This window comes from Pteropus alecto, unplaced genomic scaffold (assembly GCF_000325575.1).
Source record: "Pteropus alecto unplaced genomic scaffold, ASM32557v1 scaffold71, whole genome shotgun sequence".
In the NCBI taxonomy this organism is placed as follows: domain Eukaryota; kingdom Metazoa; phylum Chordata; class Mammalia; order Chiroptera; family Pteropodidae; genus Pteropus; species Pteropus alecto.
The window spans coordinates 17,023,118-17,043,945 of record NW_006433024.1 but is presented as its reverse complement, the minus strand read 5'-3'; the positions used below and the strand labels follow the sequence as shown (position 1 = coordinate 17,043,945).

Here is a 20,828-nt window from a genome sequence, read left to right as displayed (position 1 = left end):
GGGAAAAATTAAGTATTTTGAAATTAGCTATATGGAATTCCATGGTCCAAAATGATTTTCTCTAAGAGTTCAAGGTAAACAAAGTTTTACTGTTACTATGGCAATTATTTTAACGAAAGAATGACAAACCATGTAATGCAATTCAATTTTATTTTCCTTGGAATACATTATATAACTACGTGTATCCAATTATATATAACAGCAGTAATTACTCATAGCAAGTTCATTTTCATATATTTCATTTGCTGTGGTCTCCTGTTAATATCTACATCTCTAATTCAAAGCCCTATCTCTGTGAATTCAGTAAATTCACATGGTAATGGATAGATATAACACTATATGAGGGTAATTATTTCACTGCCAAATTAGATAATGGGTGAACATTTTAAACTTGAAATAACCAGTCTAAGGGCATAAACATATTTAAGTTCTACAATAGAAAGTTTGAGTCAATTACTTTCCATTCGTCCTTCACGACAGAAAATTGAACATTTCTATTGTAACATTAATTCCAGCACTCATATGCAATTTATTCTTCACATATGATGAACATTTTTACCCCCTATTTTTAAAATGGTATTCAAATGAGTACATGAAAGCAACATTAATGAGAACTCACTCGTTTCTCAGCAGCACTTTGAAACTGATGGGTGAAATCTTGCATTATGCCACGCTTATTTAAAAAAACTTCCCCTTAAGTTAGAAACTAGGGATGGACTATTTTAAATCTTTTACTCAGAATTTTAGAATATTTAAATATTGAGACAATATGATAGAAAATATAAATAAGAATCTTCAAAGCAACCAAGATTGCACCTATACCTTAAATGATACCACTTAGTGGGTATTTACAGTTTTTGCTAGCCAGTATCTGCAATCCCCCTCCTGTGGCAAAAGCACCTGCCTCGCTTAGCTGGAAGCGTCCTTCCCCATTTGAGAATCCCTGATCAGTTGAGTAGATTCCTTTCTCTTGGTAGTGGTACTTCTGAGATGGGACATTAATTGAGTAGGTGGTCATTTGGTACTAAAAAGACTCTATCCCAGAACTTTTGTTTGAGCTTTTAGGGACTATAGAGCTTGTATCCACAGGGAGCCTGAGAATGAGGTTAAAAAAGTAGAGAAATGATAACAGAAAAATCTTTCCAGTTACACTGTTTGAGCCCTAGATCAAACTCTATCTGTAGAATTTGCCTAAACATTCCAATGAAAATTTTCAATAAAGGAAGTCTTTGATGCTATTTCTTAAGGCCCTCTTCTCTAATTTTCCTCAGGCCCTCTACCTAGGATCTTCTTATCCTTGTGGATCTTTTAAAAGCCTCTGTGCCTTTGCACGTGCTAATTCCTCTCCTTGGAATGCATTTCTATCCCTATGCTTTTGGGAAAGGTCAACTGACTTAGCTCAAATATATTTCTTTTGTGAGGCCATCCTTCTCTTGAGCTCCCTTACTACTTTATACCCATTTCTTTAATAGTATTTATTACATTGTTTAATTATCATATGTTTGTCTTTCCAAAAAAATGGTTTTTATTCCTCTTTCAACTCTAAGTATTCAATATGCTTTCAGTACATCTTAGGCACTTAATACATTGTTGATTATCTGAGGAAGCTGTCTGATGTCCCATTTGTTAGATACTCCATTTCCATCTCCTAAGGCATTATCATTCACTGATGAAATCTGGAAATGAGGTAAAGTGGCTAAGCCACCAGGAAGCCGAAACAAAAAAAAACCTTGATAGGTTTATGACTAGCTGCCCAACCTTAAGCAAATCACCTTCCCTTCCTGGGCTACCATTTCCTCAACTATAAACTGAGAGGACCAGACCTAATGACTTTTCAAGTTCCTTATAATTTTTAAATTCTACCTCTATAAAAGATATAGACTATCATAGAGGTATCACATTTTTGCCAGCCTAATCTACACCACTGAAGTAATCTGATATTCAAATGAATAAAATTATCATTCTTTCAATTTGCCCATATAAATTTGTACTTGCTCAAAAATACTATGAGCAATTATATGCCAACAAATTGGACAATCTGGAAGAAATGGATACATTCCTAGAAATAGACCATCTCCAAAGATTGAGTCAAGAAGAAATAGAAAATCTGAACCGACCGATTACCACCAATGCAATTAAATCAGTAATCAAAAAATTTCTAAAATACAAAAGTCCTGGACTAGATGGCTTTGTAGGTGAATTTTACCAAACATTCAAAGAATTAACACCTATTCTTCTCAAACTATTCCAAAAAATTCAAGAGGAGGGAAGGTTCCCTCTTTTTACAAGGCCACCATTACCTTTATTACAAAACCAGACAATGACAGTACAAGAAAAAAACACTATAGACTGATATTCCTGATTAACATTGATGTAAAAATCCTCACCAAAATATGAGCAAACTGAATTCAGCAATACATTAAAAATATCACACACTATGATCAAGTTGGATTTATTCCTGGGATACGAAAGGTTGGTTTAATATCTGCAAATCAATTAATGTGATACACCACATTAACAAATTCAAAGATAAAAATCATATGATCATATCAATAGATACAGAAAAAGTTTTTGACAAATCCAGCATCTATTTATAATAAAAACTCTTAGCAAAGTGGGAATAGAGGAAACATATCTCAACATAATAAAGGCCATATATAGCAAACCTACAGCTAACATCATACTCAGTGGGAATGGCTAAGAGCATTTTCCTTAAGATCTGGAACAAGACAAGGATGCCTACTTTTACCACTTCTATTCAACATAGTACTGGATGTCCTAGCTATAGCTAGGACAAGAAATCAGACAAGAAAGAGAAATAAAAGGCATCCAAATTAGAAAGGAAGAAGTGAAACTGTCATTATTTGCAGATGACATGATACTATATACAGAGAATGCTAAAGATTCCACAAAAACTGTGGATTCAGAAAAAGTGGCAGTATATAAAATTAATATGCAGAAGTCAGTTGCATTTTTATACACCAATGATGAACTATCAGAAAGAGAAATTTAAAAAAAAATCCCATTTACAATTGCATCAAAAACAATAAAATACCTACGCATCAAATTAGTCAACAAGGTAAAAGACGTGTTCTTGGAAAATTATAAGTCACTGGTAAAAGAAACGGAAGAAGATACAAATAAATGGAAGCATATACTGTGCATATACTGCTCATGGGTAGGGAGAATCAATATTGTTAAAACAACCACACTACCCAAAGCATACTCTCCAAATTTAATGCATTCCCTATCAAAATACCAATTACATTTTTCAGAGAACTAGAATAATCCAAAAATTTATATGGAACCATAAAAGATCCCAGATAATCATGATAATCTTGAGAAAGAAGAACAAAGTTGAAGGTATCACACTACCTGATATCGAACTATACTACATAGTTATAGTAATCAAAACAGCATGGTACCAGCATGAAAACAGACACACAGATCAATGGAACAGAACTGAAGAGCCCAGAAATAAATCCATGCATATATGGTCATTTAATCTATGACAGAGGAGGCAAAAATATACAATAGGGTAGAGACAGTCCCTTCAACAAATGGTGCTGGGCAAACTGAACAGATACATGCAAAAAAAAAAAAAAAAAGAAACTTGACCACCTTCTCACACCATATACAAGAATAAATACAAAATGGGTTAAAGACTCCAATATAAGACCCGAAACCATAAAACTTATAGAAGAAAACATAAGCAGTAAACTCTCTGATATTTCTATTGGTTATCGTTTCCGATAAATCTCCTCAGACAAGGGAAACAAAAGAAAAAATAAAGAAACGGTAAAAAGTTTTTGCACAGCAAAGAAAACCATCAACAAAACCAAAAGACAACCTACTGAATGAGAGAAGATATTTGCCTATAACACATCTGACAAGGGGTTAATATCCAAAATTTGTAAAAACTCATAAACTCAACAATGACAATAAACAAACAATCTAATTTAAAAATGGGCAGAAGATCTGAATAGGTATTTCTCCAAAGAGGAAACACAGATGGCCAATAGACGATGAAAACATGCTCAAGGTCACGAATCATCAGAGAAATGCATATTAAAACCATAATAAGATATCATCTCACACCTATCAGATTGGCTATCATTCATCAATAAATCAAAAAACGAGTGTTGGTAAGGATGTGGGGAAAAGGGAACCCTTGTACACTGTTGATGTGACTGCAAATTGATACAGTCACTATGGAAAACAGTTTGGAGGTTCCTCAAAAAATTAAAAATAGAATTACCTTTTGACCCAGCAATTGCACTTAGTTTGTAAAGATCTATGCACTTCTATGTTCACAGCAGCGCTATTCACAATAGCCAAGTTATGGAAGCAACCTAAGTGCCTATCAACAGACGACTGAATAAAGAAGTTATGGTACATATATACGATTGAATATTACTCAGCCATAAAAAGAGATCTTACCATTTGCAATGATATAAATGGACCTAGAGGGTATTATGCTGAGTGAAATAAGTCAGACAGAGAAGGATAGCCACCATATGATTTCACTTATATGCAGAATCTAAGGAACAAAAGAAATGAACAAACTAAACAAAAAGACTCACAGACACAAAACAAACTGGCGATTGTGAGAGAGGAGAGGGGTTAGGGGTTTGAGTGAAAAAGGTGAAGGGATGAAGTACAAATTAGTAGTTAGAAAACAGTCACGGGGATATAAAGTAGGGATTATAATTAATATTATTGTAATAGTTTTGTGTAGTGCCAGATGAGTGCTGATCAGGGGGATCACTTCAAAATTATATAAATGTCTAACCACTGTACTCTATATCTGAAACTGATATAAAATAATTTTAAAAAATCACAGCCAAAAAAAAAAAAATTTGTACTTGCTCTAGGCAGGGACGATTTCCAAAGCTGCAGTTAAAAGCTTCTTTTAAACTGTCAGTTTGTCCTATTAAACCAAAGTTGTAATTAGTAGTGGCCATTTATTTCTGAGCCGTTAAGCTGTTCATTGTATCATAGGCAAAGTTAGGCCTCTCTGCACTTAATTCTAACAAAGTTCAATGTTAAAAAACTTTTTTCTGATTGTAAGCTATATATGTATGTTACTGAAAAGATGAACACATTATAGGCAATATAAAGAAAATTAAAATTACTTGAAATCTCACTTTCAGAAATATCTGCTGTTTTGTAGATATAAATATCTATATCTATGTATCTTATGTCAGGATAACTTCTATGCATACATACACATATAGCTATGTAGATAAATATTTTTAGAAAAATATATTTATTACATGTATCCTTCCCTTCTCCACTTTTCTCTACATTTTATCTGATTTCTTTTCCAGTAAATATAGATCATGACATCATATTTAGTGGCTAATACTATATTTATGTTATTTACCCAGGTTCCTACTAACTAAAATTTGAGTTATTGGTTATTCTCTTTTTAACAGTATTGTGATTAATATCCTTACACTTAAATTTTTTAGATAGGCGTCTATTTATTTCCTTCCCAGAAAGAGAATTGCTAAGTTAAAGGGACTGCACTTTAAAATTTATATTTTTTGCTAGCTTTTCTGCAGAATAGTTGAATAAGTTAAATTTCTAACAACAGTCACTGAGTTCTACACACTCTTATGGACACAGGAGTAAGAGTAAATACATTTTAATCTCCTTTTTTTTTTTTTTTGGCCACACGTATTTCTTCTTTTGTGTACTTACAAAAAAACTCTTTCTCAGTGCCTTTCTTTAAATCCATCTGACAGCTGATACATCACATTTTATGAATGGTGGTTTCTAGTTGGTGGGACTCTATGTGATTATTTCTCTTCTTGTGTTTTCTGACTTTTTCCACAGCAAACACATGTTACTTAAATATATAAAGATTTTTTTTTAAATGCTATGAGTCATTGAAACATTAGAGCATTATGCAACATATATAAACAAACAAACTGTAATGACAAGTATAAGCTTGGGTATGAGGAACAATTTTGTAGCTTTTCCTCATATATTCATAGAGAAAAAGTTCCTCTCACAGATGTGGAGCCTGGCAAAACACCTCAAGAAGGCAACATTGCATTTTCTTGTTTCTTACCCTCCTCTCCTCATATTTTTACCCTTATCTCAAATCTAGTTCACTGCCATTTTCAAATGATTGTCCAAAACTTATCCTGTCACCTTATGACCCCTATCAGGCTAATATTGTGGCAAGCAAGATGAGTTTTAGAGGGATAGTATAAGGGAGGTAGAAAAGTCTGTAGTCTCACTTTTTGTGCAGCTCTTCAGAATTCAAGTCATCATGGACTTGCATCTTCTTCCACGTCTACAGAAGTACAAGTTAACAAAATACCAGTCCAGCCAAAGCTCTTGAAAGGGACTTACGCCGGCTCCTAGCTATAACTGTCAAAACTTTAATATTAATATAATAGATCTTTTACTAGAAACATTTAATTGTATAAGATCAATAAAATACTATTATTATGAACTGTCAGGACTTGGAAATATTTTTGTTAAAGATGATTTTATTTTTGTTAGATGACTTTTTTTGCTGTTAATGTACTTATACATTACAGTACTTTAATGAGAAATTAAAAACCAGTCTCAATTTTGTCAGATATCAAGTTATCAAAACTAAAAATAAACTTTAAATGAACAAAAATACTGAATCCTGAGCATCACATGAATTTTCATGGCCTTATATCCTACTTTTAAGTTTTGCTCTCAATTAGATTTTACCTTATCTTCACAGTTCTTAGAAGACAGAGTTGTAAATGCCTAAAGTCATATAAAATAATCTAGATATTTGAAGTATAGTATGTAGCTATAATCTAGATTTGAACATGTAGAGTGTTGCAGCCAATTTCATGAGCATTTACCTGACAAGCAAGTTAATTTTTCATTTCGACACAACTTCTTATAAAAGTGCTATTAATCTATATTTTCTGATTTATATTATCAAGAACTATACAAATAACATAATAAATAAAGTAGACAATTTACAATTTTACAAGGAAAGAGACTGAAACACTGGATTAGGACATGAGTCATGGATATTTATCACTGGAATACTTATAATATTCTTGTAAACATATATAGCAACAATGTAGCTATATAGTTAGAGCTGTTCTATGTAACTCAGAAGTGACTCTCATTCCGGTAACAAATATTTATAAAACACAGAATAATGGTCTCATAAAGATGTCCATGTCCTAATCCCCAGAACCTCTGAATATGTTAGGTTACATGGCAAAGGGAATTAAAGTAACTGATGTAGTTGAGTTGCTATTCAGATTACATGAATTAAGATAGAGACTATAGCCCAAATTATCCAGGTGAGCCACGTGTTATTCCAAGGGTCCTTAAAAGTGGAATAGCTATGTCAATTATAATTAAAAAATTAAAAACTCTTTAAAAAAAATAAAAGTCAGCTCAACAACAACAACAAAAATGAGATAGGGAGATCAAAGAGAGAGAGAAGCATTGTTACTGGCTTTGAAGATGTAATCAAAAGAGGCCAGGAGGCAAGGGATGTGGGTGGCTTCTAGAAACTGGAAAAGGCAAGGAAATGGACTCTCCCCTAGAACTTCCAGAAAGATATGTAGTGCTGCTGTCCCTTTGATTTTAGCCCAGTGAAATAGGGGTTGGGCTTCTAACCTATAGAACTGTAAGATAATTGTGTTGTCTTAAGCCACTCCATTTGTAGATATTTTAACAGCAACAGTAGAAAACGAATATAAGCACCAAGTACCAGAAATAATGCCAGACATAATGGTGATTAATAAAACAGGTGAGAACTTAAAAATTCTTAGTTGAATGGATGCTGTGGACTGAACTGTCTTCCCAAGATACATGTTGAAGCCCTAATCCCCAATGTTATGGTAACTGGAGAATGGGTCTTTGAGAAGTAATTTGGTTTAGATGAGGTCATGTAGTTGGGACTCTCATTATGGAGTAGTGACCTTATAAGAGAAAACACCAGAGAGCTGATTTTCTCTCTTGCCATGTGAGGACGCAGCAAGAATGTAGCTATCTGCAGCCAGAAAGAAAGCCTGGACCAGAAACTGACCACGCTGGCACTCTGATCTTGGACTTCCAACCTTCAGAACTGTGAGAATATAAAACTTCTGTTGCTTAAGCCACCCAATTTATGGTACTTTGTTATGGCAGCCCAAGCTAAGGCAGATTTGTTAATCAAATACTGGAAAACGGACACTAAAATCAGTACCAGAAACTGAACCTTAGTAAGTTTACCATTACTCAGGTGACGGAAAATTCAATAATCAAGAAATTACTTGCTATTCATGCTGGAAAACTGCTGCTCTAAAAAAGAGACAACTGAATAAAATTCAACTTGATTTCTCATCAAAACAGTAGTATTGACTATGGCAGGAAAAAGAAATCAGCTTGACTAATTTCTTTTACTGCAATCCCAACAAGTGTGAAATAAGCATTAATGACAAAGGGTTAATTTTTCTATGAAGATAACAAAACCAAACTGATGGTTCCTTTTTGTTCTCACTTGTACTTATGGCCAAAACAGTTAAGCAAATGGCAATGGATGGAACAAGTGGTTTTTCACTAGAATTGGATTATGAACAAAGATTTTTACACGTATCAAACCCTGTTGGGTATTTTCAAACACTCTGGGTATAGTCCCTTAGGCTCAGAAGGACAATTTGGAAACAGCTAAGAAAATTAAATATAATGCATTCTTAGACCTGGGAAATTACATTTCAAAGAATTCATCAATAGCTTTATCAGACACAGACAGACATTTAAGTCTTATTAACAGAATAAACGCTGGCTGTGAGACAAAATGTTTCTAACCGCTGGCTGTGAGACAAAATGTTTCTAACCGTATGTTTAAAACAAATCTATACATGTTTGCAAATGCATAGGAACTTTGTGGAAGAGCATATGAATAATTCTGTGACTGTTTTCAGAAAAGAGGATTGTAAGTAGTTATAAAACTTTGACCTTTCATTTTATAACATACTAAGTAGGTTGAAAAAAATCTTTTGAACAATGACCATGTATTTAAAATTTTAAGTTCGCTTATAAAATTGAAAAAAAGATTTTAAAATTTTTATTTGTTTTACTAATAAAACTACAGAATTTCTGCTGTTATAGGTAGCAATGCTTAGCACTTCAGAAAACAGAACAGAGTTTAAAATCGAATCTGAGCTTGAGTTCACAATCTGCCACTTCTTACCTGCATGGCTTTGGGCAAGGAATTTAATCACATTTGGCCTAAATTTCTTTACTCAATGAGATCAATACCCACATTTCACTGGGTCTGTATGAGGATAAAATGAGATAATAAGAAAGTGGTAAAGTGTTCAGTGAAATACAGGCATTAAATTTTTTTATTACAATAAAAGTTATCTGTTGACATTTCAAATTAGTGTCACTTCCATGTATGACTATAAAATGCAAACTCTATGATGGCAGGGGCTGTATCTCCCTCACTGCTCTATTCCAAGTACCTAACAAAGAAATTCAAATACCTGTTGAATGAGTGAGCTAAGCCTGCCAAGTGTAGTAATGGGCAAACAAAAAGTACTCAGCAAATACTTGCTCAAATAAAAATGTTCCTGATTCTATTTGGCCACTTGTAGCAGGTACTATTCCCTCAAGTTTTCCTAAGGATTAATTACCCATCTCAACTCCCCACCGAGCAACTCTCCACCAAAGTAAAAAAGACTGGCCATTGGGTGCTCTCTTGCCAGTCATCTGATCTTATTTTTTTAATTTTAATTAAAAAATAACTAAATGAGAAGTGTCAGAACAAGAAGTAGAAAAAATAATTCCTTTTGCAATCTCAACAAAAAGAAAAAAATACCTAGGAATAAATTTAACAAAACATATGAAGGACCTAATATAATGAAAACTACAAGACCCTATTAAAAGAAATTGAAGAAGATACAAAGAAATAGAAAGATATTCTGTATTCTTGGATTGGAAGAATCAGCATAGTTAAAGTGACCTTATTACCTAAATAAAGCATTATACAGATTTAATGCAATCCCCATCAAAATGTCATTGGCATTTTTTTTAAAGAAATAGAACAAAAAATCATCAGATTTGTATGGAAGCAAATTGCCAAAGCCATCTTGAGAAAAAAGAACGAGGCTGGAGGCATCACTCTACTCGATTTCAAATTACTACAAAGCAACAGTAATCAAAACGGCATAGTATTAGCAGCAAAACAAACATATGGACCAGTGGAACAGAATCCAGAGTCCAGAAGAAAACCCATAATTACACGGGCAAATAATTTTAGACAAAAAAGCCAAAAACATACAGTGGAGAAAGGAAAGCCTCTTCAATAAATGGTGCTGGGAAAACTGGAAAGCCACCTGCAAAAGAATGAAACTAGACTGTTGTCTATCACCACACACCAAAATTAACTCAAAATGGATTAAAGACCCGAATATAAGACCTGAAACAGTAAAATGCATAGAAGAAAACATAAGAACTAAACTTAAGAACCTTGGACTTAAAGAGGATTTTATGAATTTGACCTCAAAGGCAAGGGAAGTAAAAGCAAAAATAAATGAATGGGACTATATCAAACTAAAAAGTTTCTGCTCAGCAAAAGAAACCATCAACAAGGTAAAGAGACAAGCATCCAAATGGAAAAATATATTTGCAAGCAACGCCTCCGATAAGGGCCTAATATCCAAAATATACGACTCAATAACAACAACAAAAAAAACAAATGATCCATTCAAAAAATGGGCGGAGGACCTGAACAGACACTTTTCTCTAGAGGACATACAAACGGCCAACAAATATATGAAAAGATGCTCAACATCGGTAGCTATTAGGGAAATACAAATCAAAACCACAATGAGATGTCATCTCACACCTGTTAGAATAGCTATAACTAAAAGGACAAGTAATAACAAATGTTGGAAAGGATGTGGAGAAAAAGGAACCCTCATACACTCCTGGTAGGACTGAAATTGGTACAGCCACTATGGAAAACAGTATGGAGGTTCCTCAAAAAAACTAAGAATTGATCTACCATAGGATTCAGTAATCCTTCTACTGGATATTTACCCCAAAGACTTGAAAACTCATATCTGTAAAGATATTTGCACACCGATGTTCACAGCAGCATTATTCACATTGGCCAGGACATGGAAGCAACTGGAATGTCCTAAGATAGATGAGTGGCTAAAGAAACTGTGGTACATATATACAATGGACTATTACTCAGCCATAAGGAGAGATGAAGTACTGCCATTTGCAACAACATGGATGCACCTTGAAATAATCATGCAAAGTGAAATAATTTAGACAGAAAAAGTTGAAAATCACATGATAGAGCTTATATGTGGGATATAAACCTAAAAGCAACAAATGGACAGAGCAAACAGACTCATGAACATGGACTACAGAATAGTGGGGTACCAGAGGGTAGGAGGTGGAGGAGGTGGGGGGAGGTAGAATGGGTAAAGGGGAGTCAAATATAGGGGGATAGGAAAAGGTGAAGTAGGTAAAGGGGATCAAATATATGGTAGCTGAAGGAAACTGGACTTTGGGTGGTAAACACACAATAGAATATACAGATGCCAAATTATAATGTACACCTGAAAATTATATAATTGTATTAACCAATGTTACCCCAAGAAACTTAAAAAAATAACAATGCTGCTGAGATAAACTGAAAATGTAAAAAATGTGTGATGAGTTATTATCAAAAGTTAGATTCATGAAGTAGTTACTGCTAACTAAACAAATATGGGAAGCACAATGTGATCTGTCCAGTGTGAACTAATAGTGTGTCTTGAAAGCAAATATATAATTTGGCCTATATAAAACTGTCATGACCTTATAGATTTTTAACAAATGCTTTTGTACATGTTTATTTAAAGAAATATTTTAACATTAAGAGACTTACCTAAATTTATATACTATTCAATTAATTTAATAATGCCACAATCTCAAACATGACTTCTTTGAGCATTATCATAAAAGGTATTTTGGCGAGGTAATATATCCAAGTAGCCAAAAGAACAGCAGATTATCTGAGACACCATTTTGCAACTCTGGCTCAGAGATACCATGTTCTTAGAGAAGTCTTAGTTGCCTAAACTTTTTATTCATGAAAAGGGAGAATGAAGGAACTGGCTTGTCCCCTTTAAACGTACTATGCCTCCTCCAGACTACTAAAATGATGGTGGCCTTTCAGTATGCTGATATGATACGCAGGAGCTTTTACGAGTGTAAATATTTGCTTGCACACACATACATGTACTCTCTCTTCCTCTCACTGGCAATATTTCCTGAGTAGACACCATATATCAGGCATTGTTTTAGACTGTGGGGTTACCAAAACAAAATTGTTGGCTTCACAGAGGTTATGCTTTTGCAGAGAGACAGGCAATAAGGTCTGTATTACAATATAGTGTCAATAATAAATGCTATGAAGAAAAATAAAGCAGAGTAAGACAACAGAGTGATGGAAGGAGATGCTGTTTTAGACAGCCTGGTCAGGACAGAGATGACATGAAAGAGAGAGGAATAGCCCTTATGATGTCTACAGAAGAGTGTTTCAGGCAGAGGCAGCAGCAAGAACAAGCAAACCTGGTGCTTTGAAGAACATCCCACAGACCGGTACGGCTGAAGCACAGCACACAAAAAGGAAAGTGATATCTGGGGCAGAGAGGTGGCCCGGGGCCAGGTTCCAGGTCTTGCAGGGTGTTATAAGCCATGGTGAAAAGTCTGCATTTTATTAAATGTGACGGGAAACCACTGAAGGTTTTCTGATGCTCTTTCTCTTCCCCTGTAACCCCTGTGGGAGTGACATAACCAGACTTAGAATTTTAAAAGATCATGGAAGTTGCTCTGGGAAGAACAAACTCCATGGTGCAAAAGTGGAAGCAAGGAGACCAGTTTGGAGGTTCAGGAGAGAGAAGAAGGTCTAGACCAGGGTTGTAGAAGTAGAGGTGGAAAGACACAGCTTGATTCAGGATACATTTTGGATGTACACTTGACGGGTTATTGATAGAGTGGGTATGAGATGTGAGAGAAAGAATCAAGAAAGATACCAAGAATTTGGACCTGAGCAATTCAGTAACAGGTATAGTAGGGTTGGGCAATCAAGAGTTCAGTCTGGGATGTGATATATTTGTGATATCTATTAGACAGCTAAGTGGAGATGTTGAGTAAGTAGTTGGCTGTATGAGTGTGGAGTTCAGGGAGAGACTGCAGATATGATTTGGGAGTCCTCAGAATATATATGGTATTTTATGCCTTGAGACTGCATAAGATCATCTGGTGAGCACATGTATAAAGAGGAGAAAAGGGGCACATCAGTATTTAAGACTCAAGAAGGAAAGAGGAATTCAGTGCAAGAGAATGAGAAGTCATGGCCAGGAATTTAGAAGGGAACCTGGAGTGTACATCCTGGAAGCCATGTAAGAAAACAGTCCAAAAGGTATGAGGACAAATACCGGGTTGCTTGGAGGTTAAGATGACTCAGAAATGGGCACTGAATTTGGCAATATGGAAGGTCCCGAGTATCTCGACAAGTTGTGGGGATGAAGGACTGATTGAAATGGATTTAAAAGTGACCTACACAAAGAAAGGGAGGAGAGTCTGTGAGCACAAATGACTATTTTGAGGTGTTTGGCTATAAAAGAGCCACTTGACAGAGTAACTCCCCTTGCTTTTGCCATCATGGAGAGTAGCTGAGATGCAGGTACTGTTCACATCTTGTTCCTTGAATTTTTGGAGTGCAAAGCTGTTCTAATTTCTGACCTGACGGGCTGGCAAGCCCTCTTCTGCCGTTCTGTCAGACTGCCTTCCGTTCACTTCCACCAGTGCTTCTAAACTGCAATAACTGAACCTCATGACTGATCCTAATCCCTCCTCAACAGTGCATCTGCCATTCTCATCTATCTCGCCTCTCTCCTTTCTGATTCTTTTTCTTCTGCTTTTCTTGTCGCTTTTTTCCTTGTCTCTTGTTGCTTCTCTATGTCTTTGCAATAAAGTTGACCTTTTATATCTAATATCAGCAACCAAGTGGATGACTTCCCTTGCACACACAACCTGATCACAGTACATGGGCAAGAGTAATCTTTTCTCACCTGTGTACAGCACCTTATCTGAAGGCCTAAGGGCTGAGTCACTGATGGGTTACTCAGAGCTTTAAGATCTTCTGCAAATCTGAGGCTTCCTTTAGCCTCATCTCCAGATGACTAGCACCTAATAAATATCATGAGGCTTTATGTGGACAATGGTAAACTCCTGAAAGGCTTCTCACATTTCCTTATATCATTCATTCAACAGCTACTATTGCAGCCTATGTGCTCAACCAGTGTGAGAGACGCTGGAGCTGCAGAGAAGACATACAGCTACACCCTTCCAGGAGTGAAGTAGTTAGTGGTCTATTTGGGCTTTTACATAAGTAAACAGACACAACATGGTATGGTCAGGGAATGGTATTTCAGAGGGGAATACAGGATGCTCTAAAAGCACTTCGAAATAACAGCTTATTGAAATCTGGGCATTAAAGAAGCCTCTCTGAGAAGGGGTGGTGTTTAAGTTGCGAAGAGAAGAGTTAGCCAGATTGGGAGTCTGGGGGGAGAACATGTGCAAAGACCCAGAAGCAAGTGAGAACAGAGTGTATTTGAAGACACTGACAAAAGTTAAGTATGCCTAAATGTGTATGTGTGCATATTCTAGAGTGAGGGTGGGGCACTCAAGGATGAATAGAGATAAGACTAGAGAGAAGGAAGGGACGGAGCATAAGACATGTTAAAGAATTTGGACCATACCCTGGGATATACACCAAACTGTTAAAGGTAGCTTTCCTCGGGGAATTAAAATGGGTAGACGTAGGAGGACTTTATTACTTTAAATACTCCCATGTTAGATATTTATTTTTACAATGCCATGCATTATTTTTGTAATTCAAATTTTTGTTACTGAATTAGAGTAACAGTAGTGGCTATGGGAAGAAGAAAGATATAATTCGAAAGTAAAACTGAAAGATGTTGGTAAGGAGTAATGAAGAGGGGGAGAGATGAAAGAAGACAACTAGATTTCTGACGTGGGCAAATGGGTGGATGGTGAACAGTGGTGTCTTTCATTAAATTTGGGAAAATAGAGCATAAAAAGGTTATAGGGGTAAAAATGAGTCTAGATTTGGTCATATTAAGCTTGAATTACCTAGAGGAATTAATTTAATTCACTTGGAATTAGAAGTTAATATAGAAATCTTAAATCCATAACTCTGCAGAAAAAAATCCAAGTTGTAAAAAGAAATGTGGATATTCTCAGCATACACATGGTAACTTAAGTCCTGAGAAAGGATGCATATGTAGAGAGTAAAAAGGCTGGAGAAAAGCCAGGGTAAGAGCAATATCTAAAACTGAACTTCTCAGAATGACCTGTGATCCATCTGCATCAATCTCCTGAGGGTTTGATAAAAATGTAGAATCCTTGGCTCTACCACTGACCTACTGAATTAGACACTCTGAGTGCATCCTGGGAATCTACATTTTAGGCAAGCACCAAGATTACTTTTGCACAAAGTTTCAGAACCACCGATCTAGAAGATAAATGGAGTAAGAAGAGCTAGAAAAAAGAGTTAAGAAGGAGCTGTGCTCCGCTCACAGCTAATGAAAAATGAGAGTTTTGTGTTACAGTGGCCAATGGAAAAGAGCAAATGCATCTAAGCTGAGTGGGTTGGCAAAAAGTAAGCAGTCAATAAACACTTGTTCAATAAATAATTTGGAAAAGTATTTAAAGTTATAATTTATCTCAGTATATTCCCAAGTTGCTGTTACTACTCTACAGTATAAACAAGGCCAATACCTAGGAAATTTATAAGAAGAAAAACAATAGTGGGAAATACCAAAAAAAAAAAAAAAAAATTGACTAAGAACCACTTTGATGCCAAAGTCTAGGACAAATTACAAAAAGATTTAGCAGGTGCCTAGTAAGTTAGTGAATAACCACCATGACCTCTCAGGTCCAAGTAAATCCCCGAAGTATGTAAACAAGGAAACAGTGCTCCATGACAAAAAGATGGAGTCAGTTTTGAAAAGCACTGAAATAAAGCTGTCAGCTTCATGCATGGTATCATATGAATATCTCTCCCAGGTTAACAAAATTACTTAACATTAGACCAAAATTAAACCATTTGTTCATTTATAAGCTATTAAAGTCCAATACAGATAAAGATTTAGCTTGCTTGTCCATCTAAATCTGATGCTCTTCCTTAGGCCATAGCTATTGAAGTAGTTGTTTATAAACTGGTCTTTGCTAAAGTTGCTAGGCTTCAGAGTATCAGTTTTGTCAGAAAACTCATTTGTTCTGAGCAGGTAAAAGGATCTGTACTCTGAAGGCATTTGCTTGACAGGAGGCAAAATGATTAAGTAACTCCCAAATTAATTCACACCTTTGGATCCCCTCTTCCCCACCCACTCACCCCCAATTTGAAGTCACCGAAAAATATGCTACAGAGGTAAAACAAACTGGAAAAGAGAAAACATTTACTTCATTATTTCCATTTTTGCTTTTTTTTCTTTTACTCCTTCATTTGTAGGTATTGTCAGATGGTAAAAAAGTACTTCAAACTTATTAATTACAAAGTGCTCACTTGCATGCTACTGTTGATAAATACATTTTTACTTACTGTTACTACTAAATGCCATTCATTAGTTGTGTGACTTTGGGTGACTTTCTCTATGAGCTGTTCCATACATTTTAATTCTTATTTATTTTTACCATATATTTTTAAAGAAATTTTCCACCATCTAAAATTCTATGGTTCTAAAATTGAGAAACTAGCAAAGAAAATAAATGTTATAATGTTATGAGAGTTGATAACGATGATACTCTATTAAATTTTTAGATCTCCACTTATGAAGAAAGAGAATATCCAGAGGCAGTGAACTCAATGCTAGAAGTACAACTTCTTGATTCAACAAGTCTACGACTAACAAACTGGTAACATTTTAAGAGCTCATCTGTTAGCTGGTAATTTAGAACACAGGGCATATTTTTTTCCACAGAAATGACGTGATATATATAGTAGTTAGGCTCTTAGGCTAATTCATGAAAGTTTATTTAACCTTCAGTGAAAGTGAATTGTTAGATACTTTTAATAAAAATAGAAAATAGATGTTGCTATGCTAATAATTAAACAAAAAGAACATCAAAATGAAACAAAAAAACACGTTAAAGTGTATTCTTGAAGTGTATTCTTCGCAATGAAGTCAACCAAAAGATTCATTGGCCTAATTACACACATTGTAATGACTAGATTACAACAGCCCACTCCTCAAGTCCATGGACTCTAAGTTAAGGACACCTGCTTAAATAAAATGAGAGGGGCTAGTTCTCAGGTACAGAGACACTAGAGGTTCAGAAGGATGGCAAAGCCCAAAGCTGCGAGAAAAGCACAGAGCTGGAGAGGATAAGAGGAGGGGCCTTTTCTTAGACATCCCCTGACTGTAGGGGGAAATATACTTAAGTGACTGGAACATTCTCTTCATATCCCAGCTCCAGGATTTCCTGGACAACCCTCCTGGGAGTTCAGTGGCAGCTCCGTAAACACAGAGCCTAAAAACCAGAAGATATGTTTCCTAGCTGGAGCAGGGACAGTGGAAAGGAACAATTTCCTGAGCTGTCATGCTAAATACTCAACACCTGCTATTGTCAGAAGCAGCCCCAGTTTTGACTGTGAGGAAGCTGCCTGGAGGAATGGCTGCTTCCTTGCCCTGACTGAATCCCCATTTCAACTTCTCTACAGATGTAGGGTTTCCAATATATACGAATGTTCACAAGCCTGTAGCCTGTAACTTGTGGGTAACTATCTTTATCATCTGCTAAAGCTAGAAATAGAAAAACCAAATGAATGTTCTCTTCTGGGAAAGACTGCTTACTGTACTTAAAACTGTTAACTATAAGGATGGAAAATGTTCTTATTTAAGTATGTATTTTGGGCAGTTCAGATATTTAATTCATAAGAACTTCTCCGTGTTCACTATGGAAAGAATGACCTATTATATCTAATTTAAACAGGTTTAAATACCAGGCAGAGTTTCAAAAGGTATTTGCCACTCTAGTTTCCTAAGATCTATTATTTCAATTTGCCCTTAGCTTTTTCCCTGATACCAAGGCAACTTTAAAACTGAAATCGTATGTCTGCTCTCACTCAGATATCATAACCGAAAACAAGTAGCAAGGAATTTGGTATGGCAGGTAGGACACAGTATATACACTAAGCTTTTAATCAAGTTTCTGAATGTATGATGTGCAGTATACCCGAAACTATGCACTAAAGGGATCTTTCAATTCTTAATGAGTATATCCAAATGTGAAAATCACAATCTAAATTGAGGTTTGGATTTTGCCTGCATTCACATTACTGCCATTATGGTAGCATGGATAATGCACACACAGCTATCAGAGTGGAACTCAGAAGCTGACAATGGTATCCAACTCTTGTTTTATTTATATATCCTGCATTTTCCTCTGATTAAATCCAACTTCCTCATATTGTTACAATGTAGTCACCAACTTTATTTCTTCTGGTATAAATTTTTATGGTTGCCTAAACTTAAGTAATGTTAGGCAGAAAAATATTGGAAAATTCACTGAAAAGGATCATTAAAAAAGGCAATGTAGTAAAGAAATCTTGCTTTCCTATCTTTAAGCCTAATTACTTACTGCAGGAGTGACTTGGCAGAGATCCAGAAAATTCTTCAGATTTCTCCCTTTCTGAGGCAAGTTACCAGCAATCTCTACCTTTCCCCACTAAAACATATATATGCAGTGTGCAAAAAGAAAACATTTATAAAAAAAATCAGATTCCACTTTCCCAAGCCATGTTCAGCATGTAAGTAATACATTTCTACCAGCTTTCACTTTTCAGATGGGCTACTTTCTCAGCTGAGTGGCAAGACACCAAAATGGGAAGGAGAAATCAATGTCATAGAGTATATATAAATAGCCGTGGCCAAAAACAATATTGCAGAAGAGCCAATAGGAGCAGGGCTCCCCAAATTGCAGCAAGAGTGACTTAATTCCACTTATGCCTTCATGAGGGCCTCTGGGAAAATCATCATCAAGAAACAAAAGAAAGGTAGAAGCAACCAGGACTCATGAGATTTCCAATCTTTTGTTAGAGATGAACTTGCAGTGTTTTTCTAGAGTTTCTGAAACACGTATATATTTTAAATCTCGGCTGGTATAGCCATGAAAAGGAATTTCCCGGATATACCAAAAACCACTCACCAATATCAATACTCATTATAAGTATTTTGTTTAACTCACGCATTATATTTGAGCTAAAATTTGCATCACATGGCAAATCTAAATGTGAACCACACTTTACACAAAAGTAAAGCTTGCATTGTGTTCCTATCACCGTTCATAACACACAACCCTAAGTTCCAGGAATTTCACAAATTGGTTAATACACTTGAAATCAATGGGCTAAAGTGCATGGGATGCACACTTCATTTTCTAAATGTTTGCTGGACTTTTCAGGACTGCTCTCACATATTAAAAATACATTAAATTTACCAACTTTCTGTAGCACACACACATACTATTTAGGCATCAGCATTCACAAAATGCAGGCAATCAGTACGAAAAGCAGCCTCTCCTCTAAGGAATTAGTTCAGGTATACAAGAATACAGGAAATCGCATATGCACCTTGAGAGCCTGGGTCACAGGAACTAGGTAAGAAACAATGCAAAGTACACTGGGAAACGTGGGCAGTTACAGCTGAAAAGATGCAGGCAAAGCCACCAGAGGCATCTTCAAACATTCCTTTGGAAGGAGAGTGTGTGTTGTCCCTAACGAGCCCCTGTTGACCTGGGTAACGGTACAAGCTGAAACCACCACAGCCTGACACGAATTCCAGCATGTGAGAGAGGAGGTTGGGGAAGGTAGCATTAAATGACCCACTGCCTGGGATGCCGACGCTGTCATCACCCTAGGGCTCGCGCACATCCCGGCGCTGCCACCTGCTTTCTACTTCCTCGGGGAGAGCTGGTGACGCGTGGGCCCGAGGGGAACCGAGGCAGGGACAGATAATGAAACGATAGTTTCTAAAGCCCAAGCACGAGATTATGTCCCCAGGGCCCGACCCCCCACACCCGGTGACTCTCCCCAGGCGGCGCGCGGCCCCAGGACTGGAAGCCTGAGAACTTGCAGGGACCCAAGGAAGGGCCAGGACACAAGTGGGGAGGGGGCGGCGCTAGGGTCACTCGGGTCGGGGCGCAGGGACAGTGGGAAGGTAGGCTGGGGGCGGGGCTGCGCGGAGCCAAATAACCAGGGGTCGGACGGGAGAATTTCCCCCAGACCGAGGGCAGGCGCGGGCAGGGAGGGACGCCCTGGCCTCTACCTGCTGCTGGATCTTCCCGTCCTCCGTGACGACCCAGTGGGTGGTGGCGAAGGCCCCCCGAGCTGCCATACTCAGCAAGGCGGAAAGGCTGAGGAGCCAGCCTGGGCCAGAGCAAGGCGGCAGCTCACACCGGCCGCGGACCCCTGTTGCAGCCGCCATCTTGCCCCCCCGGCCCGGCCGCTTACACCGGAAGCGGAAGCGGGACCCCGCCGCCCGCCATCTTGAGGAGGTCGGCGCTGGAGGAGGAGGAGCCGAGAGGGCGCTGCTTGCTGACGACCGGCTTCCTTAACCTCGGTGTGGGCAGCCGGGAAGCTCAGCCTCCGGCCGGTGGCCCAGCCTAGGTGCAGGTCGGAAAACACTTTTTTGTTATTGTTTTTCTGTGTGTGAACAGATTTTGGAGCATGAGAGCCACAGGGAGATAACAGTAGTGTTCTATGTGGAGCTTACGCTCAAATGAGAGGACTC

The 20,828-nt window shown here is 36.9% G+C and overlaps 1 protein-coding gene across 2 annotated transcripts in view; it reads right to left on the bottom strand.

Moving 5' to 3' along the window:
* The window catches only part of TTC17 (tetratricopeptide repeat domain 17), a 90,569-nt gene extending 69,983 nt beyond the window's left edge, over positions 1-20,586 (bottom strand). For both annotated transcript variants that reach the window (XM_006908047.3, XM_006908048.3), the window contains exon 1: positions 20,364-20,586. In XM_006908047.3, coding sequence (XP_006908109.1) covers positions 20,364-20,522 — 159 coding nt within the window. In that variant the 5' untranslated portion in view covers positions 20,523-20,586. The remainder of the gene's footprint in view (positions 1-20,363) is intronic.
* Between the last annotated feature and the right edge of the window lie 242 nt (positions 20,587-20,828).